General features: G+C 39.4%; 1 protein-coding gene across 2 annotated transcripts; it reads right to left on the reverse strand.

The window, feature by feature from the left end:
- ercc2 (excision repair cross-complementation group 2) lies at positions 1-21,835 on the reverse strand. Of its 2 annotated transcripts, XM_029516785.1 has the most exons (23): positions 21,698-21,835; positions 20,941-21,040; positions 12,153-12,230; positions 12,009-12,071; positions 11,778-11,891; positions 11,531-11,647; positions 11,100-11,216; positions 9,967-10,090; positions 9,777-9,873; positions 8,784-8,917; positions 8,529-8,697; positions 8,095-8,213; positions 7,673-7,742; positions 7,155-7,224; positions 6,677-6,778; positions 6,505-6,568; positions 4,995-5,116; positions 4,172-4,264; positions 4,002-4,074; positions 3,768-3,838; positions 1,171-1,314; positions 891-1,034; positions 1-310 (listed from the first exon to the last, which is right to left on the reverse strand). In XM_029516785.1, the coding sequence occupies exons 1-23, from the start codon at positions 21,700-21,702 to the stop codon at positions 218-220; spliced, it is 2,283 nt and encodes a 760-aa protein (XP_029372645.1). In that variant the 5' UTR covers positions 21,703-21,835; the 3' UTR covers positions 1-217. The 2 variants fall into 2 exon arrangements, with proteins under 2 accessions (XP_029372645.1, XP_029372646.1); XM_029516786.1 differs by lacking the exons at positions 20,941-21,040; positions 21,698-21,835 and adding an exon at positions 12,667-12,702.
- Between the last annotated feature and the right edge of the window lie 1,217 nt (positions 21,836-23,052).

Consider the following 23,052-nt stretch of genomic DNA (forward strand, 5'->3'; position numbering starts at 1 on the left):
ATAAAAATATTTAAATCTTTTTTTTCTTTTTTTTTTCTTTTTTAATCAGAATGAATTTTTTTTTTTTTTTGTGAAAATGATCAGGTAGAAGATTTTGTATCATAAAGAAACAGATTTCTGAAAATCTGGCTGTATTCAATCCTGTATCCACTCAGAGACCATGTCACTGTTGACCTCTCCATGGGTGTTACGGTGATGATGTCAGAGTATGTGACCTTCATGTCTGATGAGCGACCTGAGCAATTTTCTGCAGCATCTCCTCCGACTCAAGCTGCTCCAGAGTCAACAGAGACAAACCCAGCTGGTCTTCCTGAAGATTGGGTCGGGGCAGGAGAGGGGGAGGAGCCATGACAAAAAATTTGGCTGTTGCTATAGTAACCAGGTATTATATGATATTAATGTCAACTGTCAGTGTCTCAGTGGTCAATGTTATGGCTGATTAGTGTATCCTTGGAGCCATATATGTAAATGTGCACTTTATATGATTTGACTCTTTTGCAAAAATTATCTAAATATTGGACTTAAATGTAAATATCAAATCTTTGTCACTTTATTACATCATCTATTGGTCAGTTTAATGAACTGAGCAACATTGGCAGAAATATGAATATATAAGCAAGTGATACAACTTCTGGTCAGGATTGTAAATTCAGCTTAATTAGAAATCAAAAATCATCTTATTGTACCTTACGTACAAACATCAACATAACACAATGGTCTCAGATCATGATCCAGACAATGTGTGAAAAAAACGTACCACTTCTCATGGACTTTCTTATATTAATAGATTAATTATTTTTATCAGCTCAAGAATATTAAGTGTTGACTCAGACTCTTGTCAGGATAAACTTAGCAATCAGTGTATTGTTCGTAAGAGGTGTGAATTTTACTTGTCTGAAAGGCTGAGCCATCTGCCGCAGGAAGTGCTTAGAGAGCTGGACTGCCTCGTCTACTGTCAGGTTCAGACTGCCGTCAGTGATATGCTCCTGAATCCAGCGAGGAAGCTTCCCCCGTTTGTCTGCCCGGGCATAACGCTGTAGAGAGAAGAAAGGGGGGGGGAGAAGAAAAAAAAAAAAAAAAGGAGGTCACTGCTCCATCATAAACTGATAAAACAGCCACCTACTGCTCTGGGGGAGGGCAGGCTCTGTGAGGGGACAGGTGACCACAAACCTTATCAGCAAAAATCATGAGCCCATAGTCCGTCTTGCCTCTGATGGCTCTGCCCACACACTGAGCAGCATGACGCATGGCATCGAATGTCAGGAAGTCATTCTCTCTGATCTGAAACTGGTCTCGAAGGTACTCAAGACGAGCCTGAAACAGCAGTTCGGTTAGACTGAAGGAAGGAAACATCTGAAGGTCAAGGGTTAAACTAAATTTCCTTCTTTGATATTTTCCATAGGAACAAAATTCTTCAGATTTAAAATATATTAACAGCATAAAAGACTCATTGTATATACATGACCCTGTTCCTCTTCTGACAATGTTCACAGTTTTCCTAAAAAATAAAACATCAGGTTCAGTGTGTCAACTTCATTTTTAGATCTAAACTCTAAATTCGAATGAGGAGGAAACAATGCAAAATAAATTCAGTGACAGTTCATTACTATAGACACATTGGCAGTTTGGTTAAGTCTTTAACTGTTAAACTTTAAGGGAGGACAGCTGTTTTGAAGAGGTGCAAATTCAGTGAAGGAGCCACCATTTGACACCATAACCCTGGCTAACTCAGACTGGTACAGTTTGAAGCCTTTTGGCCATCTTGGTTTTTGAAATCAATATGAATTATTATTTGGACGAGAAGATGGAGCTGAGAAGGAATGAGCGAATGGGCCAACACGCTCTTTACTCTATTCTGATTGGGTGGAACAGTCTGTCACACTCACTGTGTGTGTGAGACTTGGCATTCCATTTATTTGCCTTAAAAAAAAAAAAAACCCTTTGGATGCTTTTGCAATATGCTTCAGGTCATTGTCCATCATCACAAATCGCTGTTCAGCTTTCAGCTGAATTTGAGCAGATATTGCCCAGAACATTTCAGAATTCATCCTGCTGCTCTTATCAGTAGTCACATCATCAATAAGAGAACTAGTAACCCATACTAACCCATTAGCAGCCATACATGGCCACACCATTACACAACCTCCATCATGTTTAATTGATGAGGTATGCTTTGGATTTTGAGTTGATTCTCTGCTGCATACTCTTCCCATCATTTTGATACAAGTTGATTTTTGTGTTATCTGTCCATTGGATGTTGTTCCAAAACTGCAGAGACTCTTTTGAATGATTTTTGGCATACTCTAATCTGGCCTTCCTGTTTTTGAGGCTCACCAATAGATTATACCTTGTGGTGAACCCTCTGTAATCACTCTGCTGAAATCTTCTCTTAATTGTTAACCTTGAAACAAAGGCATCTACCTCCTCGAGAGTGTTCTTGAGGTTTTTCTTGACCAGGGAAAGGATTCATATGTCATCCGCCACACTTGTTTACTGCAGCCTTCTGGGTCTTTTGATGTTATCGAGTGCGTTCTTTAATTTTAAGAATGTACCAATTAGTTGATTTTCCCACACCAATGTTTTTGCGCTCTCTTTGATGGGTTTGTTTTTGAAATTTTAGTCTACTGATGGCTTGCTTCACTGATAGTGACAGCTCTTTATACTTCATACTGAGAGTTGACCTCACCAGATTCCAAACGCAAATAGTACATCTGAAATTAATTGTGGACCTTTATTCTGCTCCTTGTAAATGAAATAACTAGGGAACAACACACACCTTGTCATGGAACAGCTAAGCAGCAAATTGATCAATTACTATGGCCCCTAAAAAAGTGGAGGGCATTTATAAAACCTGTTGTAATTCCTACACTATTCATCTAATTTGGATGTAAATACACTCAAATTAAAGCCGAAAATATGCACTTACAGCACATCTCGATTGTATATACAATAGTATGTGTATATAAGTATGTACGTTCATTCAAAATACAGTAGGTTTATTCATACCGAACCATCCAGTACAGGGCGTTTGGTTTGAGTGCATGTGTGTACCGAACATACTGAAAATATTACATGTTAAAGCAAGGAACTACTTGTCACTTTTGTTTCCTTTGGATGACAAACACTTTCACACAAATCCATATTTTGTTGTCGTGTCATCCTAGCAACCTCGTTTAGCACATAGCATAGACCAACCTTGCTGAGTTTAAGCCAACCCAAAAATTTGAGTTAATGAACCTAACCAACAACCCAGTCTAATGTTAGTAAAGATGGGTCATGCGGAGCCATCTGGCAACTCATTTTAGCACCTAGCGTTAGCACAAAGGAGCATGAGGCCTATATTTTCTGTTTTCTATATTGAAGAATGAAGCATGTGAGTAAGTCTTCAAGCTATTTCAACTGGCTTGTGAAGCCATTGAGTTTTTTTATTTAATTGAGCAATTTGAATATGAAGTTGAAAATACTTCAACTATACAGTATTTTCTACATGCCACACTAATTGATCTTTATTTTATTACTTATTTTTATTTTCCAACCTAAGGTATGGGTTTTTTTTTTTTTTTTTTTTTTAAAGAACCATCTTTTGTTCAGGGAGTGGTTTTATGTTTAAAGTTTTCAATTTGACAGTAAATGAAAAACAAGATCTTTGTCTAACTCATTACGTATTTATCTGTCCACTATCCCTAACTGATGGACCTTCTCTATAAAGAGAACGTTACGCCAAGAGGGTGATGTTAGACACAGGTGTGGGCACAGGAAAGTCTGACCTTGAGGATGCGACTCTGTGTGTAAACATACGGTACTCCAAACATGATGACTGCTCGGCCAAAATGATGCACTGAACAGAGAACAGAACAAGATAACAGTTTAAAAAGTGAATTCATTACACTTGAGCTCAGATTAAATTTTGTTTCTGTCTTCACATTGTGACCAAAAAAAAAAAAATAATAATAATAATATATGCTGCAGTCCCTGGAGATCATAGTGACCTGATCATTTACCAAAATCTATTCCCTCAGACACTTTTCCTCTGGCCACGGACAGGAGGATAGCCCCTCTGCCATTTTCACACGCCTGAAGACACACGAGAAAAATTAAAATTAGTCTGCATCATTACCTTCACCACACTTACAACTTCAAATGGAATAATGTTAAATGAGGTGTGTCCAACCTCCTGGTATTTCTCCAGGGCCATGCTAGTCTCTGCTGCATCCTGAGTTTCAATGAAGATCAGCTTGTTCCTCTGGATATTCTCCAGGATGCCCTGAAAACGGACACAACTAACATCAGGACTGTAATCATATTTTCACACTCATAAAATCTGATTGACAGAGCAATGGTACAGGACTGGATGCATATCTGGCTGGGATACAATTATATCCAGCCTGCAAGATAATTTCATTTGTCAAATTTCAAACATCTGTGGATGTTTACAATTAAAACCACGACATTTAAGCTAGACCCTAAAAATGGCCAAGCAAAGAATGGACTTTGAAACCAGGGGCTTTCAGAACAGGTGGGAGGCAGAGTATATATTTAATCAACATTGCCAGTAAACGTGTGTCTTGTTTGTGGAGCTAATGTGGCTGTAATTTAAGAATTTATTAACATTTTTATTTATATTTTCAAATTTGCACTAGATATGTTCATGGAGAACAAAATATTTCTACGTTTATTTAATGGGGGGCGTATAGTATTCTGTTTCAATTAATGTTTATTTTGAAAACAGGGTTAGTCTGTTCAATAAATGTGATCAGATGTGTTAAACTCTTCTTGAAACTTCAATGTCACATCACAGTCACTTTACTTCAAATAAGTAATTAAAACCAAACTACACCAGTGAGCCGGGGAGATTCCAAGGAGTGGCACTGGATTTCTTTAAATACATTTTCAATTCTAATTAGCATGACTTTGAACGACAAGGCAAATGATCAGCACTGCTCAGTGAGTCAGAAAGACCATGAGCTTGTGTGTGTACGCAATCACACACTGACCTGTTCATACCAAGATGCCACAATGTTCTCCATGTAGACGTAGCTGGTAAAAAATGCAACAATGCCATCAGGAACGATGGCAGACATCTCCATCAGTAGGTTGCCATAGTTACGAATCACAGCTGGAAACATTGAAGAACAACAATAACTAAAAAATTCCTTGGCAGAAATTTCGAGAGTGACTCGGGGGGTTGCTGCTGGGATGGGGATGTCGACGTGGTAGATGTACAGATATATTGAACTATAACTGTGTGCCACGCATGCATCAGACCAGTCAGACCAAGGTGTTAGGAACTGACGAAGCCCTTTGGATAAGAGGCAAAGTTTCTTTGACAAAACCCAAGTCCTGAGTTCAGCTGCTTTCGATTCAACTGTTGGACTGTTATGATCTGTTTGAATGAGAATATACACAGACAGACATGTCTTTAGACAACTATTTAATTGAGACATCTATTTCACACATGCACCCTGTGACACTATTGTAAAAACTGACAAAGGCTGTCCATCTGTTGTGTGTCTGTCAGCTGTGTTTGTCTCATTATGTGCGTTCCTGTGTGCATCTGTATATTTGTCTTTGTGCATGTGTATATTTGTCTCTGTGTGAGCGCATCTTTTTATCAGTCTGTGTATGTTCTGCAGTCTAACAAAATTGTCAGTAGTAACAGTTGATCATCAGCTCTCATATCTGGAGTCTGATGACATCATTGATTTGTCAGAGAAGAAATCCTTCAAACTGATGGCCATAGTGTTCATCAGCGCCCCCCCACCCTCCCTCCAATACACACACACGGGAAACTAAAATTTTCAGCAGAAATGATGTGAAACAAGCATCACAACAATTGCTGATTGAAAAGTTTAAAAGATATCAGAAAGATGACAACTTGAAAGACAACAAATATTCCTCAGTTTTAAAGGTAAAATGGACTGTGTAGCTGGACGTATGCCAAAGTATCAGAGGTTTGAAAAAGCTGAAGATTGAGGATTTTCGCCATCTCTCATAGGATATGAATGGGTTTTTTGGCCACGTTTTCGGCACCAAAATATCGTATTATACCCAGAAAATCAATAGCAGAATGATCCCAAACAGGCCCCAGATGATGGGCTGGGGTCCGTGGGGCTGAATTCAAAGCCCTCTGACAAGAAGGCAATCAAAATTTTATGGAAGAGGAATAGTAATAATATTAAAATTAAAAAGAATAATAAACACGTAGGATAACGCTATAGTCAAAGGCTATAAGTGACTCTGGGCAGAGCCCGAGTCACTAATGATGACAGGAATAGTGATCTGTATTCATTGGAAAGGTTCACATAGTATTTTCTTTAGATCATGTGATAGTAAATGATCTACTGACCAAAGTCACTATTGTCTCTATAGCCAAAGGCTATAAGAGGCAATAGTGACTCTGGGCAGAGCCCAAGTCACTAATGATGACAGGATTAGTGATCTGTATTCATTGGAAAGGTTCACAGTTTTTTCTTTAGCTCATGTGATAGTAAATGATCTACTGACCAAAGTCTTCTCTGGTCTCAAACTTTGAGCTCAAAGCCACCTGATCATTTCCTCTTCCAACAATCTGCAAAAAAAAAAAAAAAAAAAAACAAAAAACACCACACGATTTAGTTCATCAGCTCAATCATTTCACTGGCGCTAACAGTGATTGTGTTTATGAATTGTTACACACCAAAGGGCAGAGGCAGGTACGAGCCAGCGTCATGGTGAATGATGCCATGGTAACAGGGTGGAAGTCCAAGATTCGGGGATAGATGTCAAGTGGAGAGAGAGTCTGGGAAGGACAAACAGAAAGACAGTCAGGATGAGAGCAGTCTGTCGACTGTCATTCATTTTGTGAGTGGACATCACAACTTCATGTTAAACAAAAAAAAAAACAAAAAAAAAAAACAAAAATCAAAACCTCATCACAGCACTGATAAATTTAATATTGAGGTTTCTGTTTTGAACAAAGATGGAAACAATATGTTTCTAGAATTTATCCAAGACAGACGAAATTCACCAAAATGTGATAATTTTCAAATATACCACAGAGATACAGGACTAGATTTAAAGGAACTGGAAGAGGTTTTAACTTCTCATGAAACAGCTGGAGAAATCATTGGGATTTACAGACTGTGTAGAGGACCGGAATATCCTGTGCCTCTTACCCCTGAAGTAATGATGACTGATTGAAACCTTTGAAACACAGGTTTGATTGCTATTGACGGATCCATGCAGCTGAGGACAGACATAAACAAAGACAATTTAGGTTTATATCAGATTATTTCTTCAAATCAGATTTGTATAGTGCCAAATCATAAAGTTACATCAAGGTACTTTACATATAGAGCAGGTCGAGACCAAACTCTTGAGAAAACTATTTAAAGAGACCCAACAGTTTCCCCCGATGAGCAAGCAATTGGTGACAGTGGCAAGGAAAAACTTCCTTCAAGTCCTTTGATAGGCTGTAATCAAAAACTGGCTCCACGAGCTAACTTCATCTAGTGAAATGGTGTAATAAAGAGTGGGACTCCTCGGTCCTCCAGCACCAGTTCAAAAAAAATACTTTAATGATGCCCCAGTGTTTGAGCAGCTGGGAAGTTTAGCACAAAGTGAAATTCATTCATTTTGTCTCAGGCAAAATGTTCAGTCTAACATGACATCATCAGTATCAATTTTAGTCCACCTGAAATGGAGCACAGGGTTGGCAATCGTTGGAGTTCTGTCTTCAAAAGGCTCAATGATTATAGTAAAACCTGAGAGAAATGAGAAGAACATAAATAAGAGCCCGAACAGACCAAACAAAGTTCCATTTTAACTTTAAGAGCAGTAAACAGATAAACAAAATTATGAATTTGAATCGCTACCTCACAGTAATATCCCCCCCACCAATCAGACTAGTTTCAGGCTATATCTTTGTTTATCCAGAATCAGATCTATTAAGTTGTCTGAACTGCTGTGTGAAATCAAAATAATGGAAACAGATTAACTTGTGACAGATCTACAATTTTTAACAGGGCAGAAACAACCAATTGAGGTGAACAAGACAAACAGAATAAATAGAGGTAGAAGATAAAGTCACATGTTTTCCAATATGGCCGGGGGCACCTTGGCTGTAGGTGCTGACCAGAGTGGCAAAGTTGGAGATGAGAGTGGCAGCCGAGAAGTCTGCGATGTCAGTGATCTCCAGAGTTCGTAATAGTGACTGCAGTCGTTCAGCACAAAACCTGAAAGAGACAGGGATGTAGTTTAAAAAAATAAATAAAAAATTTGACTGGTCAGGACAACATCACTGTGCGGAAATGCATCTTTCTTCCACTACTGCTTGTTTACACAGAACCCAACAACCTAAAATGCATTGCATCACAGGGGGTCACTGTAGACATTGATCACATCATCAGGATGATGCTAAATGTCTTGAACCAATTTAACCCAAACATGTGAGTGACAGAAAAAGTTGGCAGCTTAGGAGAAGAAAGAGTAGGAATTGATCTCAGATCTGATAGAATTCATTCCATTTATTTTCAATTGCATCATCTCACCTAAGAGGCTTGCGGTCAATGCACACTTTGTCATAGATGTCTTTGAGGAACTGTGGGGCACTCTCCTGTATGACATGTTGGACCCGCAGACGAGACTTCAGGTACTCCAGGAAACGCCGCAAGAAGCCAACAAAGTGTTCAGCAGTTCGGATTGTACCAGGAACAGCCTCTGAGAGAGAACAGACAGAGTCACATCCAGAAAGCATGAAAATCTAAAAAAAAAAAACTCTGTTCATGTTTTGCTGACCATTGTACCTTGAAGAATTTCATCTGGTAACACCGGATTAGAGAGGTAGACATCTGTTTCCCTGGCAACATTGGCTTCCTTCAACCCCTCAACCAGTCGCCTGTATTCCTCCTTCAGCTTGGCCGCATCTGTCTCTTTTATCCTGTCAGAACCGAGATCGATTAACGAAAATCCCAGCTGTACATAGGTAAAATTATAACATCCGTAGCTGATAATTAAACCCATTTGTCAGACACCTGACTGCCAATTCCAAAGCATTGCTGTGACATACACAATATTTAATGTTAAATACTTAATATTGTTTCTATGCTCTTTTTTATATATATATATATATATATATATATATATATATATATATATATATATATATATATATTAAAAAAAAATATATATATAAATAAAAATATATATATATAATATATATATATTAAAAAAAAACGTAGACAATTTAAACTTGGCCCCGCTGTGGCTAGCTGCTGCCACATAGCGCTTTGAGACCCATGGTCCCTAACGGAAAAAGTCTGTTTGCATAATTTGCACATTGTCTCCTTGTTTTCAGCTGGCGCCAACCACATTCTAAACACATACTCTTCCATCCATTTGTCATTAAATTTGCACTTCCCCATCTTTGCATGTTGAAACTGCTCACGTCGACAACGTAATTGTGTCACGCAGCCCGACGTCAGTCTGTCGCTGACGTACCATAAAACAGCTATTATTCGCATCTCTCTAATCAAGCCTCTCATTTACTACATGGTCTTTGTACTAAGTTAATCAAAAACTATGATTTAAGTTCAACCACTGCTTTCCATCGGCATTAAAAGGCACCACCTGGAAATGTAATACCTACAGCAAATTTATGGTGAATATAAGACAATTTAAGGACCTGCAGGAACCCAGCTGCAGCACACACAACCACCTCTCTACAGTGCATAACCTTTCAAGAACATTTCTCTGAAGATTGTTAATTTCAATGCTTCTGAACTTGGCCACACTCTTACTTGTGTATTGTGTTGTGAAGCGTGTCCACGTTGTTCTGGCAATGGTCCAGTGTTCGCCTGGTGATGTTCACACTCATTGAGTCAATACAAACATTGTCTGAAAAAAGAGAAACCGCAGCTATGAAGAGGAGGAGGAATAAAGAGGAGAGACATGTTCAATGAATATATTTGTACCCATTACAGCTCTTACCAATGTTATGAGCCTCATCAAACACCACCACCGATTTCTTGGCCAATTCTTTTGACACCAGGTCAGCAATCTTCGGGTCCAGCAGGTAGTGGTAGCTGTACACCACAATGTTAGCATGTAGAATCTGATGGCAGAGAAAGTCAGGAGTCACAGGTTTCCAATGAATGTACTACTTTCAACCTATTTCTTCTTCTCATCATAGCAAATAATTAAGTGAACCATATAGAAATTTGTTAACTTATTATTGAAACTTGTGGGTTCTATTGAAAGTGCTGACCATTCAAGTGTCTCAAATTAAAGAGCTGATGACAATTGAAGTCAGTTTGAGGATTTAATTCCACTCATAACCATGGTTTCTGTATTGACAAACAACCAAAGCAATAAATTAACATAACTTTAAACAATCCATTTCCCTCTTCCAACAAAAAGAAAGAAAATGCGGTCAAACAAAGGTTAAACAGTCTTAGATGGTCAAAGACACATGGCCTGGGAGTGGATGGAGGTCAGAGCAAGCTCTGAATGACTGAGCTGGGCTTTAAATGCTGACTGCAGGCGCACCTGTGCTCCCAACACAACTGTCAGCAATTACCACTCCTTTCAGAGCTGCACCATGGTTTGGTCCACTAGATGCCACCATTTCGACAGCATGGAAGAATTCACAACACTTATTTTAAATACATTAGTAGTAGAAGAGTTAGTTCCGAGTTAGCAGGGCTAGTTAGTCGTCAAAAATATTTTCTGTTGACCAATACCATCATCACTATATTCTCACAGTCACATCAACTTTTATTTAAAAATTTTTGTGCAACAGCTAACGCCTTACCCTAAGCCATGCCGGTTTGAGTCCGACTTATTCATCAGATCTGCTTTTGTCCCTCAGGTCTCCTGGTCATGGCCTTTTCATTTTACCTAAGCTATTAAAAACCCAGAGTGAGGGATCTTTATATCACTGTGGCCCACATCTGTGACTTTTTAAATCTTAATTTCTGATTATTATATTTATTATTTAGGGCAGCGCAGCAGCATAGTGGTTAGCAGTGTTGCCCCACAGTAAGAAGGTTGTGGAACGTCTGTTCCTGGGCCTGGGGTCTGCTCTGCAGGCACAAAGACTGGGTGGCTACAGAGGAACGTACCGAGTAGCGAGCCAGATAATAGGGACACCAGCCTTTCCTCCGACCAAAGTCCTTAAGGTCATCAAGGTTATAGATTCCAGCAGGAAGAGGCACTTGTCGGCCAACAGCATCAAACTCCTGCAGAAACAAACCAATGAGTGGAGACACACAACACTTTTTAGGACCAGGTTGATCTGAAAAAAAGTTAAACACTGTCACAGATGTGACAAGATTTCATATAGCGCAGAGCAGCAAAGCCTTAGGTGATCAGAGAGCGGGTATGTGCTCTGTTATGTGTGCACTTACAATCTTTTAAGATCCGAGCATAGAGACAATCCTCCTGTAGCTGCAACTAAATGCTGCATCTTGATGTGGCTCACAAACTGCTTTTTATCAACTATTAACAGCCTCCTCAGCTACTCTCGATCACTTGACCTCAGACGACCTCATACCTCATAGAACTGACAGACGGGAAAGCTGGGGTTACTGTGGTGTTGTGCCCGAATGTAGGAAGCTGTCAGACTGTGGCACTTCCCGTCGACCTCCTTACCAAAGCGCAGAGAGCTAACCTGGAATTAAGCAGAGGAACCTGTTCCAGTAGCGGCAGACGAGTATTTAATGTTTTTAACATGCAAGACAAAGACAACCACAAAGCTTGGTCTAATGTAATGGCTGGCTGGTGTGTGTTGGTGTGCAGACCTCAGGATGAATGCAGAGGTTTCTTCTGGAGGAAAGAGCCAGAGCTAAGAAGTTGTTGCTCTCTCTGGTTTGTTTGGAATAAAACTCCATCAGTTTCCTCAGCTCCTCCACAACCTAATGAGAAAATGACATTGACAGCTTCTTAATGTCAGCTAAAAATACAATAAACACATTTTACTGTTTGAACTTTTCACACCAGTCTAAAAGACAATTTCACTGACACTGACTCACCTTCTCAATCTCAGGAACTGTTCTGGAGCAGTATATTAACTTTGTCACTTCAAGAGGAAAAGCCTGAAAGAGAAGACATGTTAGTGTGTTGCTGTGAAACAGTGAACAAAAAATGCCACACAACATCAGTGCACTGAAGCTCACCCTCTGATAAGCAACTATAAGTGACAGCAGAGAGATGGTCTTCCCCGTTCCTGAAGGCATCTCCAGGACTCCATGACCCTGAACACAACAAGACAAGACACAAAGTGAACACACTGGTCATTCTTCCTCACTGCAACGCAGCATGAAACAACAATTGGGGGGTACTTTATCATCAGCTAAATAAAGCCCTGGCTAATACAGCTATGCTGACACTAGCACCATCTCCAAATGAATTCTTAAACCATTCCACTAATTAACTCTTGTTTCAATCCACTTGTTTAATCACACTGGGTCAGGCCAGGCTTATACAGTCTGGCTTTGTGCATGTCCCAATGCTATGGAAAGCCCTAATGAATTGATAAATATAAAACCATGGAAGACGCGCATGGGCCAAAGTTGGTTTGTTGTTGTTTTTGGTTAAAAAACAACATATCCAATAGGATAATCAAAATTTTGTATAATCCGAATTAAAACATATTTTTGGTTCACATATAAATTCATTAAGGTATATTACCTGACTTCTGAATTTGCATTGCTAGGCAACCTTCACGTCATCTAGCAAGCGCGGCAATTCATCCCTTACTGTTTTCCTGCTGCCACCATTTTATGAATAATACACAATGTCTGAGAAACATAAAAGTACAGATGAGTCCTCTGTATCAAAGAAAACAAGGCAATATCTCGAGAGTTACCTTGATTTTGGTTTTATGGAAGGACAGGACAGTTCTCAGATTGTGATTTGTGGTGAGAAGCTAGCTAAGGACAGCATGAAGCCAAGCAAACTGAAACGACACCAGGAGACTAAGCACAACCAGACTATTGGAGAAAGTCTGGAATATTTTGAGAGGAAGAAGCAATTGGCACTATAAAGAAGATTCACGGACATCAGAAAAGCTTGTGAAAGAGCAGGTAGTGATTTACACAGAGCCACGGAGGCATCATTTGACTGTTCGCTGTTAATTGCAAAGAATAAAGCCACACAATATTTGAGAGCAGCTAATCAAACCCGCCTGCCTGAAAATTGTGGAGAGATTGTGTGGACAGCATGTTTTTGATAAAGTAACCGTCCCACTCTCGGATAGCATTGTGAAAGACAGAATTGATAAAATGGTTGCAAATTGCCAAAAACAGCTGCATGAGAAGTTGAGGAATGTTAATTTTGCTATTCAACTTGATGAGACAACAACAGTGGCAGGCGAGTCCGTCCTCATTGTTTATGTGCAATATATCGATGGTGAGGACCTGAAACAAGACATTCTTATGTCTACAAATCTAGAGACAACAACAACCAGCCAGGATATATTTATGGCTGTGGATTCATATCTCTCATCCAACAATCCATCTTATGAAAACCTGGTGGCATGTTGCAATGACGGGGCCGCAGCGATGATGGCAAAAACAAGGGGTTTAACAGGTGCGTTAAGGAAAAGCCCCAGGATGCTTGATTTTCCATTGCATGCTACATCGGCAAGCACTGGCAAGTAAAAAACTTTCAGAAGATCTTTGTGACAACCTGTCAACTGTTGTTAAAGTTGAAAACTTTATTAAAGATCGCCCATCTACCAAAAGACTTTCTACCCAGCTGTGCGAGGATGAAGCACATCAAACACTACTGCTACACATGGAGGTGCAATGGTTATCGCGTGGACAAGTGCTTGTGCGTTTTATGGAGCTGCAAGATAAAAATAAAGGAATTCTTGCAAGATCATAGTCATCCATTGTGTGAACAACTGACTGAAGCATTTTGGATCAAAACGGCATATATATTCACACTCTACAATGAGACAAACAAGCAGATGCAGGGACCAGAATCAAGATTATGAATCGCAAAGACGCCCTACACGCTTTTGTGGGCAAACTGGATTACAGAGTTGCAAAAATGTCAAACAGTACCTTCCACTGCTGCTGAAGCAGTCTGCTGGCAGGCACTGTGCATAAGTCTTTACGCACAAAGTTCACCAAGCACCTGAACCTGCTGCGTGAGGAGATTAAGAGCCACTTCACAGATATCAATGAGTACTTATCAAAGGAATCGTGGGTGCTGGACCCTTACAATTCCAGCTTCGAGGATGTGGAATACCTCGGCTGTGAAGATGAGCTTTGTAAACTTCAAGCTGATTCTGTAGGAGAAGGGATACAAAAACATTTGGATTGTCAAAGGGCAAGCTATTGTTCCCAGACTGGCCAAATGTGCAACAACAAGGGTTATACTCCCATTTAGCACTACGTACTTGTCTGACACAGCATTCAGTGCCCTTGTGACGATAAAAACAGCATCACCTGACATCACATCCCTGGCCAAAGGTATGCAAGCCCAAGGTGGTCATTAGTTTGTGACTGAATAAACTGGCACAGCGTAAAAACTTAAGGAATAACTTGTTTATTGTTATCAATGTTTGTTATTATTGTAATTAACAACAGATGTCCCAAACTGTGTTGAAATGATGTGTATGTGGATATCAGCAGATCCTGTTTAAGTTAACTGTCTGAAAGAGATCTGTGACAGAGCTGCAAGTATAGGCTTAGGTCCTGATACATCTCTGGAAGTCTATCTTTATTCCTTCTGTAAGGTGTGTGTGTGTGTGTGTCTGTGTCCACTCTGTTCATCTGTTTATAGAAGTTAGTTTAATTTTAAGCTCTCACAAAAAGAGACACCAGGCCTAGTTAAATGTCCTTGCAGTTATTAGATACACCTGAGAACATAAAAAGGAAGAATTTTTGCAAATAAAAGTAATTAATCATTTTATTCTTTTAGCGTGTATATGCAGGTAGTATTTGGAGTTGGAGGGGTCTGGCTTGTCTTGGACATAGGCAAGGGGGGTTCAAGGAAAAAAGTTTAAGAACCACTGGTCTACTATAGTCTGCTTTGCAAGACAGAAAAACAACCGACCAAAACTGGACTTTTAAAGTAAATGTAAACACATTTAGCTCGGCTGAAGTTGAACTGAAAATTGTTGTACTAACGAATCCAGATAATGCGATTGAAGGTCGATCTGCTGCTGCATCTATATGGGCAATCGAACTGTAACCGGAGGAGGTGATCTGTGCTCAAGTTATGACCCGGATGTCGAACGGCATTTAAAATGTAAACGCAAATGTATGGGGTCATACAAAAGCAGTCGGTAACATGGCGAAGTTATGTACAAATTTATAGGGTGGTTGTCCTTTGTCGTGCCTCTTTACCTCTGAGTCGCTAACTTGCTAGCTAACCAGTCTTTGTTTCTTTCCACCTCTGTTGTGGTCTGTGACATCATAGGTCAATCAGAAGTGACCTATTACCCACAAGTCGAAAGAGCGCATACCGCCATCTATCGTAGTGGAGGCAACATGAGTTCAACAAATAACTTGATTTCACTCCTGTGCATGTATACTGGGACAAGGACATAAGTCCTTTATCGAGCTATAACAGTGGCTCGACTTAACTGTGCATGTAAACGTGCTCATTGTTGTTTCAGCCGACACCAACCACATCTTAAATGCATCCTCTTCAATCCTGATCAATCTTCAATTTGTTGTTAAATTTGCACTGCCCCACCTTTGCATGTTGAAGTAAGGTATACCCACTACAAAAAAAGTAGACTACACTACTGATTATTGACTACCGACTTTTTAGTGCATGCACAAGTGGCGATAAGGTCCCTGCACTTCTCCCATGTTTGTTTGGTTAGATGTGTATTTGTAAGTAACAACAGGGCTTAAACAAGCCATAACTCAGTAAAGTGTTGGCCTAACCATGGGGCTGAATCAAGTCTTTTCCCTGCTGATCCTGGCCTCTTTATTTTACCGAAATCGTCCAACATGCTACCGGCCACACCGATCAGCACGGGTCACCTACAGCCAGGACTACAGCCAGGACTCCCCAGGGCCCGTCCTTGCTTCAAAGATGCATCGCTACTACCACCAAAATGTGTCGAAGCCTAATTTCCACCAGAACTGGAAGCGCACATATATATATGATCAAGTAAGAGACTGCAAAGACGCCGAACCGACTTCTCTGCAAAATAAGGGACTTTGTAGCTATTCAAACTGTTTTTCTACAAGCTAATTTGACAGAGATAGGACTTACACCGAATAATGAACTACTCCAATCACGCAGCCACAGCACCACCTGATGGCAAGCCATTGGAACCAATGGCGTGTTGCCACCACACCATAACCTACGTACTTGGATTCCACTCATAAATGTCTGAGAAAGCAAAAAAAAAAAAAAGACACTTTATACACTGTCCATAGCCACGTTTCTGATTTTCCACACCCAGTCAAGATATGCATGACAATTAGCTTTTCTTAGTTCATTTGTTTGTGTGCTCTGTGATTTAATTGTGTTTTACAGTGAATCAGTGAATGAAACCATGTCCGCCGAAGTAACCACAACAAGCAGAGAAAACTGTACTTATCAAACGATACATTTATCCTGGTCTTACATATAACTTCAAACTTGGGTGAATGAAAGACGTAGCTAAAATCCAACCAGACCACACCCGTGGGTCGGCCCCCAATAAATTTATGGAGTCTAGGCAGAGTTCTGGGGAAGTTCTGAAGAGGAGAGCTTCCCCAGGAGACCTGACAAAGCAATAACAACCACAACAGAAAAAGAAACTTCAGAAAAGTCAGAATTTAGCCGCTAAGCTACAGGGGCTAAGTTCCAATGTGAAGCCAGGCTGCTGGAGACCGGAACAAGTTTGGCTGCACAGGACTCAGCCTCCAGCGTCTTGCGTTGCCGCTTGTGCCGCCCTCGGCTCCAGTCTGTTTTCATCAGGAAAGAGAAGAATAATTCGGATATTAACTCAATAACCAAGCAGGTCGCACAAAAGACAACACTGCCACTGAAGAGGGACGAGCCAGACCGACAGCCACTTCAGCTGAAGATCAGTCTAGCTTGGGAGGCCATGACGAAGGACCTCGACGCGGACATCTGCTCTTTTCATGGCCAGTTGAGTAGTCTACCAAGTAAGGTGGCATTTATCTGCTTCCTCAGCGGGTTGTTCTGAGTGATCATTGTCATATCATGCCATTCCATTTACATAGCTCACCTGTTTCACCTAGTTTATGCTTTCACTTGCACCTGTATATAATGAGCATGTTTTTATTTCCCCTTTTTTTAATTAATAAAAACCCGCATAAATTAAGCCTTTGTTACACTCCTTCCATCTGTAATTGTTCTCAAGTCAATCCACGGTAAAGAACATTCCTTCTAGATTCAGACTTGATAAGAGGCAACACTATACACAACCCAAGGCACAACAATAACATTCTGCAAGGACACAATCATTCCCTAAAAGACTGTTAAGTTGTTTCCCAACAACAAGCCCTGGGTAACACCAGAACAAAAACAACTTCTTAACCATAAAAGGAAAAAATAAAGAAGAGAGAAGGGCTGTGCAGAAAAAAATAAAATAAATAAAAACTATGATATGGGACTGTAAAGTAGCATATAAACGCAAAAACAAACTTGAGAACTCTTGCTAGGAGATGCTAGGAGAGCATGGAAGGGGGTTCAGACAATCACAAGATATAAGCCGAAAAAACATCTTGACTTGAATGATTTTTACTGTAGATTTGATACAAATGATTTTTCAGCTGAACTGAAAGAAATAAGAAATATGAAATCTCTCTCTCTCACTCTCTCTCTCTCTCCCTCTCCCTCTCCCTCCCTCTCTCTCTCCCTCTCTATCCCTGACTAGTTCTGTGGATATTTGACTTTCTGACTAATCGCAGTCAACTAGTGAAATTGAATTCATGTGTCTCATCATTAAAAACTATAAATAATGGTGCACCACAAGGGTGCGTTATCTCCTATTTTATACAACTTATACAACAATAACTGCCAAGCAACCTTCTCAAACCTCACTTATTTTAAATCTGCGGACGACACAGCATTGGTTGGCTTTTTAAAATCCAATACTGCATCTCTAGAGGGTTTTGAGAGGGAAATGCAGGGTTTTATCAAATGGTGTACAGATAATTACCTTGTTGTTAACGCCAAGAAAACCAAGAAGATCATTTTCATAAAAACGGAATTACAGTCCCATCCTCAGACATAAATGGTGTAGTAGTAGAGCGGGTCTCAACATACAAATACGACAACAAAGTTTTAATGTATGTGCACAAAATAAGTTTAAAAAGTTGGAAAAGAGGATGTTCTTCCTGAGGAAACTTTACAATTTTAAGATAGACGCCAGCATTCTGCAGATGTTTTACAAAGCACTCTTGCAGAGTGTGTTATCCTTTGGCCTTATCTGTGCCTTCAGAAACATGACCATTAACGACCAGAGGAAACCGCAACAAATAGTTCTAACAGCCAGTAAAATCATTGGAGTGGACCAGGCTTCTGTTGTTCAATTGTACAATGACCTCAGTCGAAAAAAAAGAAAAAAAAAAGAACAGATCTTAAATTGACCCAACCCACCCTCTCCATCTGAACTTCTTAAGAAGTAACAGGTCGAGAGGCAGAATCCTACAAAAGAAAATTAGGACCACAAGGCATAACCAGTCCTTTGTGCCCACAGTAATTAGACTGTACAACACATTTAAAACCTGAGCATTTTTAATTAGCACACTGTATTTATGTATGAGCACTTAGTCTTTTATGCTTTTTAATGCTGATAAAGTTTTTAATTGTTTTTTGTCTATTCTGTCCTAGCATTGTCTTCTTATGTTTTGTATTATGTTTTTACTGTTTTTAAAAGGGAGTGTGCAATGGTGACCACATGATTTTCCCATTTGTGGGATAGTTAAGTTTACCTTTACCTTGATTAAGTATGAAAATTTCCTAAAACATAAGCCAGCAAAAACAAGCGGGCTTGTATTATGGAGCAGTTAAAGGCGCAATACACAGTCCTGTCAATATGTCATAACTGTTTAAAAGAAAAATTTTTTAAATATGTGCTAGTGAAACACACCGGAAGTTATATGATTGCGACATTGACATACATTATGGATTGTTGATGGTATGATGTCTATGTGATGCTGAACAGATCATTTTCAATGGGCGAGAATTGGATCAATGACGCGCCGCTGCTGTGGCTCACACAGACAGCGTGTCTGTTCTGATCCTTTAACATGGGGCGGTGTCCCAGGCCTGAGCACTCCCACCATAAACATATAAATATTCGTGTTGTGCGAGTCATGAACTCACGAATCGCTTTACTGACTCATGAAGCATGACTCTTGGTCCCCACTGACTCATTCCTGCTACCGCTAGTTAGTTGCACAGCTAACTGAAGACACCAATCAATATCATTGCTGTGTAACTGCTATTCTAACAGCACTTGTAGAAACGTATCAAGCTAATCATTGTAAGTGTGGCGAAAGCAACAGTTCGTGTTTTTTAACTGAACTCCCCATTTCCCCTGGTGAACCGTCACTATTTCCTTCCCTGCTATGAGCTGTGAACGAGGGAGAAAGCACTCAAACAAGCTGACGTCAACCTAGCTCCACTCAAAACACAAGACTCACTAAGCTCACAGTAAATACAGTCAGCACGCACGAGTCGTTAACTCACCCCTCCCTCCGGGTGAGCTACAAATGGCTGCAGCTCACGATATACTTGAGCCATGAAGATGAACATATCACTCATTGACACACTCCCTCCCTCCTTGCGAGCTGAATATCGGCAGCTCGCAGTATGCACCTACTGGGTAACTGACTGTGTGACTCAAAAACTTGATTCACTTTGGTGAATGACTAATTTAAACTCGATTCAGTAAAAAGAACCAAGTTTACCATCACTAAAAAATATGTCTATGACCGACCACAACCATAGTGCATAATGGCTGCATGCAGCCCGATGTTAGTCTGTCGTTGACCTACCGTAAAGCGGTTATTAATTGCTGAGTCTCTCATTTACAACACGTGCTTCGTACGAAGTTAATCAAACAAATAGGCTACACACTATGTTTTAAGGTTAACCACTGTGCTTTCCCATTGACATTAAACACTGTCTGGAAATGTAATACCTATAGCAAATTTATGGTAAATTTAAGACAATTGAAGGCTTTAATTACCCGGATTTTAAATAAAGACTTTTTAAGGACCCGCGGGAACCCTGTATAAGCCATTTCTGATTCCAAATGATCGACTCCAAGTTAAATTATTTGTTGTTCCTACAACTTGGATAAGTGACAAGACTTTTGTCAGGAACTGTAAAAGTCACTATGGTAACTCAGCAGGAACTCATAAACTACAGTGATAGAACGGAACTCTAACGGAACTGTTTGCGTAATCCTGCTTCATGGAATACCCCGTAAATGTTTTTTTTTTGGTTGTTGTTTGTTTTTAAAATTTTATATTGTCTGCAGCTATTTGTGGAGACAATGTGTCTGATCAGTGTATGTGTTAGACAAATTTATCAATCAATTATAGAACACAATGTACTCATCTATTTCCCACTATCTTAGCTTGACTTGACATATATCATGACATTTAGACACTGCACCCAGGTTATCTTCATGTTTCAGTAATACTTATTGAGACTGCCAGCATCTCAGCGGGTGGTGACCTTGTGCACCCAGCTTTTCCTCTATTAAAACACATGCATTCATCTTAGACTTATGACAACTCTGTATTACCATGCTGGGTTGTCTCCTTGCTGTAAGAATTTAAACCTTATTGCTCTGACTCCAGCGACTCTGTGCTTGCTTGAGAAATTCTCTTTATAGTATGTTCACAAAATCTCAATGATATCTCTTAGTTTGTTTTGTGTTTAACGTCTACACTGTTAAATCAAACTGAATGAACTGCATCTTTATTAGCTTTCGGATAAACAGAGTTGCTCAACACCACCCACCTTAGCATCAAGTGTTCTCTTCAGCTCAAGCATGTATGAATACTGCTCAGGATAGATGTAGTCATATGGAAAATACACCAACAGACCCTCAATGTTGAGCCTGCAATTAACAACACAATGTAACCAACTTCACAAATGATGCAGACCTTGCTTAATCTTTTTTGTTCAAATATGATGGCGTGAAAAATTTAACTGCTTCATTCTATCGTCACATGATTTCAACAAAATTAGATTTCATTCCTTAGTTGCATCAATCAAAATATGAAAATATCTTAGGACGTTAACATCTGGCATTATTCAACACGTGCGTGAAATCACATGCATTCCACATTTGTGTCGCAAATTTCCTACATGCAACAGTGATAATAACAGTATCAATTTATTCTGACACACAGTCTGACCCTGATTAGCTTCAGAAAATGATGAACACATGAATGAATAAATTTTTACGGCCAATGTGTTAAATGTCAGACTTACTGTGTATGTTCCCGACTGGCTTTTCATTTATTCAGAAATAACACAGTTTCAAATTTACAGTCGGACTTGAACTGTCGAACTGTTCATTTAGATGTTCACCTGAATTAAGCTAAGCTAACGTGCTAACGAACCAGCAATCAGCGCTGATTTTAGCGAGAAATAAACCGGAGCCACTACAAAGTTCATTTATATTATCCATGTCAGAATGTGAATTGCTGGCCGAAATCATGATATCATACCAATACTGACAACAAAAACAGCAACACAATGGAATACTCACTTCATTTTGGTGAGACGTGAAATAGTCGTTCCTCTTCGTTAAAATTTGCGTCAAGCACTGACATGAATCAAAATAAAACTAAATAAACACTAAACTCAGGAGGAACATTAGTAAGAAGACGCTCCAGGCTCCTCCTCTTCCGCCTCATTTTCTTCTTCGTCTCGTTTGATAAAGAACGAACAGCGCAAAGTGTCATTACCGCCGCCCCACAGTCAAGCATTTCCCTGTCCTTCTTCGTTCTATGGCGGATTGGAGTACCTACTAAAAGGACATAATGTGTCTACGATGAGTATGCAAAGAGTGACGGTGATCACTTCCGTAATTAATTGGTTGGTTAGTAAAAAAAAATAATATCGCGTGATACTGTTTGTTAATGTAGTGTTAAATAGACCCTCTGTGTATTTCCCTCACCGTCTCTCCATGGATTCCAAAGTCTTGACATTTGCCAATCTTGACCGATCCTTCTCTCTTACCCGGTGTAAGTCTAATTCTTTCGTCGTGATATTTACGAATTCATGAGTAGTTGTCCAACACTTTACGTTAGATGCTATGCACATTTGTGACTGAACTTTTCCCAATATGAATAATGTTTTATTTAATCCCGTGTGATCAAATGTTAATCTTAATATGACCTCATCTCTTCTGTTTCTACCTTGTACACTCTGTATACACTAATGCACTAATAATAATAATACACTAATTGCAGAACTTTGTATTATTTTCTGCCTTGAGTGTCCTTATTCCATTTTTCTTGCCACAATTTTGTTCTTTACTGTTATGTTTTGTCTCATTTTATTGCTTTGCCTTCTTCTTTCCAAATGATGTGTTTATTATTTAATTTAGATTACCTGAATTCTTTGCTATCCTATCTGCTATTACCTTTTAATCAGAGTCAGGGGCCAACTAAACTCTAAATATTACTATCAAATAATGGAATAAACTCCCTTATCCATTGGCTGACAGATTCTAATCATTACATTTATTATATTTTAATAAACTATTTAATCTTTACGCTCATCATAATCTTTTCTTTTTGATTTCACTTTACAAAGATAAATGTCCAGGATACATCATAGTTGAGCTTGTTGTGCTAAAGAAGCCACATCTGCATTGGACTTTGTCCCTCTGTGAGATAGTATCACATAAATATTGAAATAGTCATCATTTTGTCTAATTTTGCTACTACTTCCTTCTTCTGCAAGAAGTTGACATTGTTAAAAGCAAATGTGTCAACTTTGTCCTTCGGAGTGTTTTATAATTTTTATATGCTTTTATATGCATATGGTTTGGATATACTTGCATGTTTTAAGAACATACTGATGAAAAAGGGGTAAGTAAATGATATTAAGAAATTA

The sequence above is a fragment of the Echeneis naucrates genome, chromosome 13, assembly GCF_900963305.1.
Source record: "Echeneis naucrates chromosome 13, fEcheNa1.1, whole genome shotgun sequence".
Classification (NCBI taxonomy): Eukaryota; Metazoa; Chordata; class Actinopteri; order Carangiformes; family Echeneidae; genus Echeneis; species Echeneis naucrates.

Bases quoted from the DNA above. Each gene is read 5' to 3' on its own strand.
- ercc2 (XM_029516785.1), bottom strand. The intron at 8,918-9,776 runs GTAAGAGTGTGG...CGGTTCTGACAG, and splicing joins CTTCACAACACAATACACAA to GATAAAAGAGACAGATGCGG. The intron at 6,569-6,676 runs GTGTGTAACAAT...TTTTTTTTGCAG, and splicing joins GTACCTGCCTCTGCCCTTTG to ATTGTTGGAAGAGGAAATGA.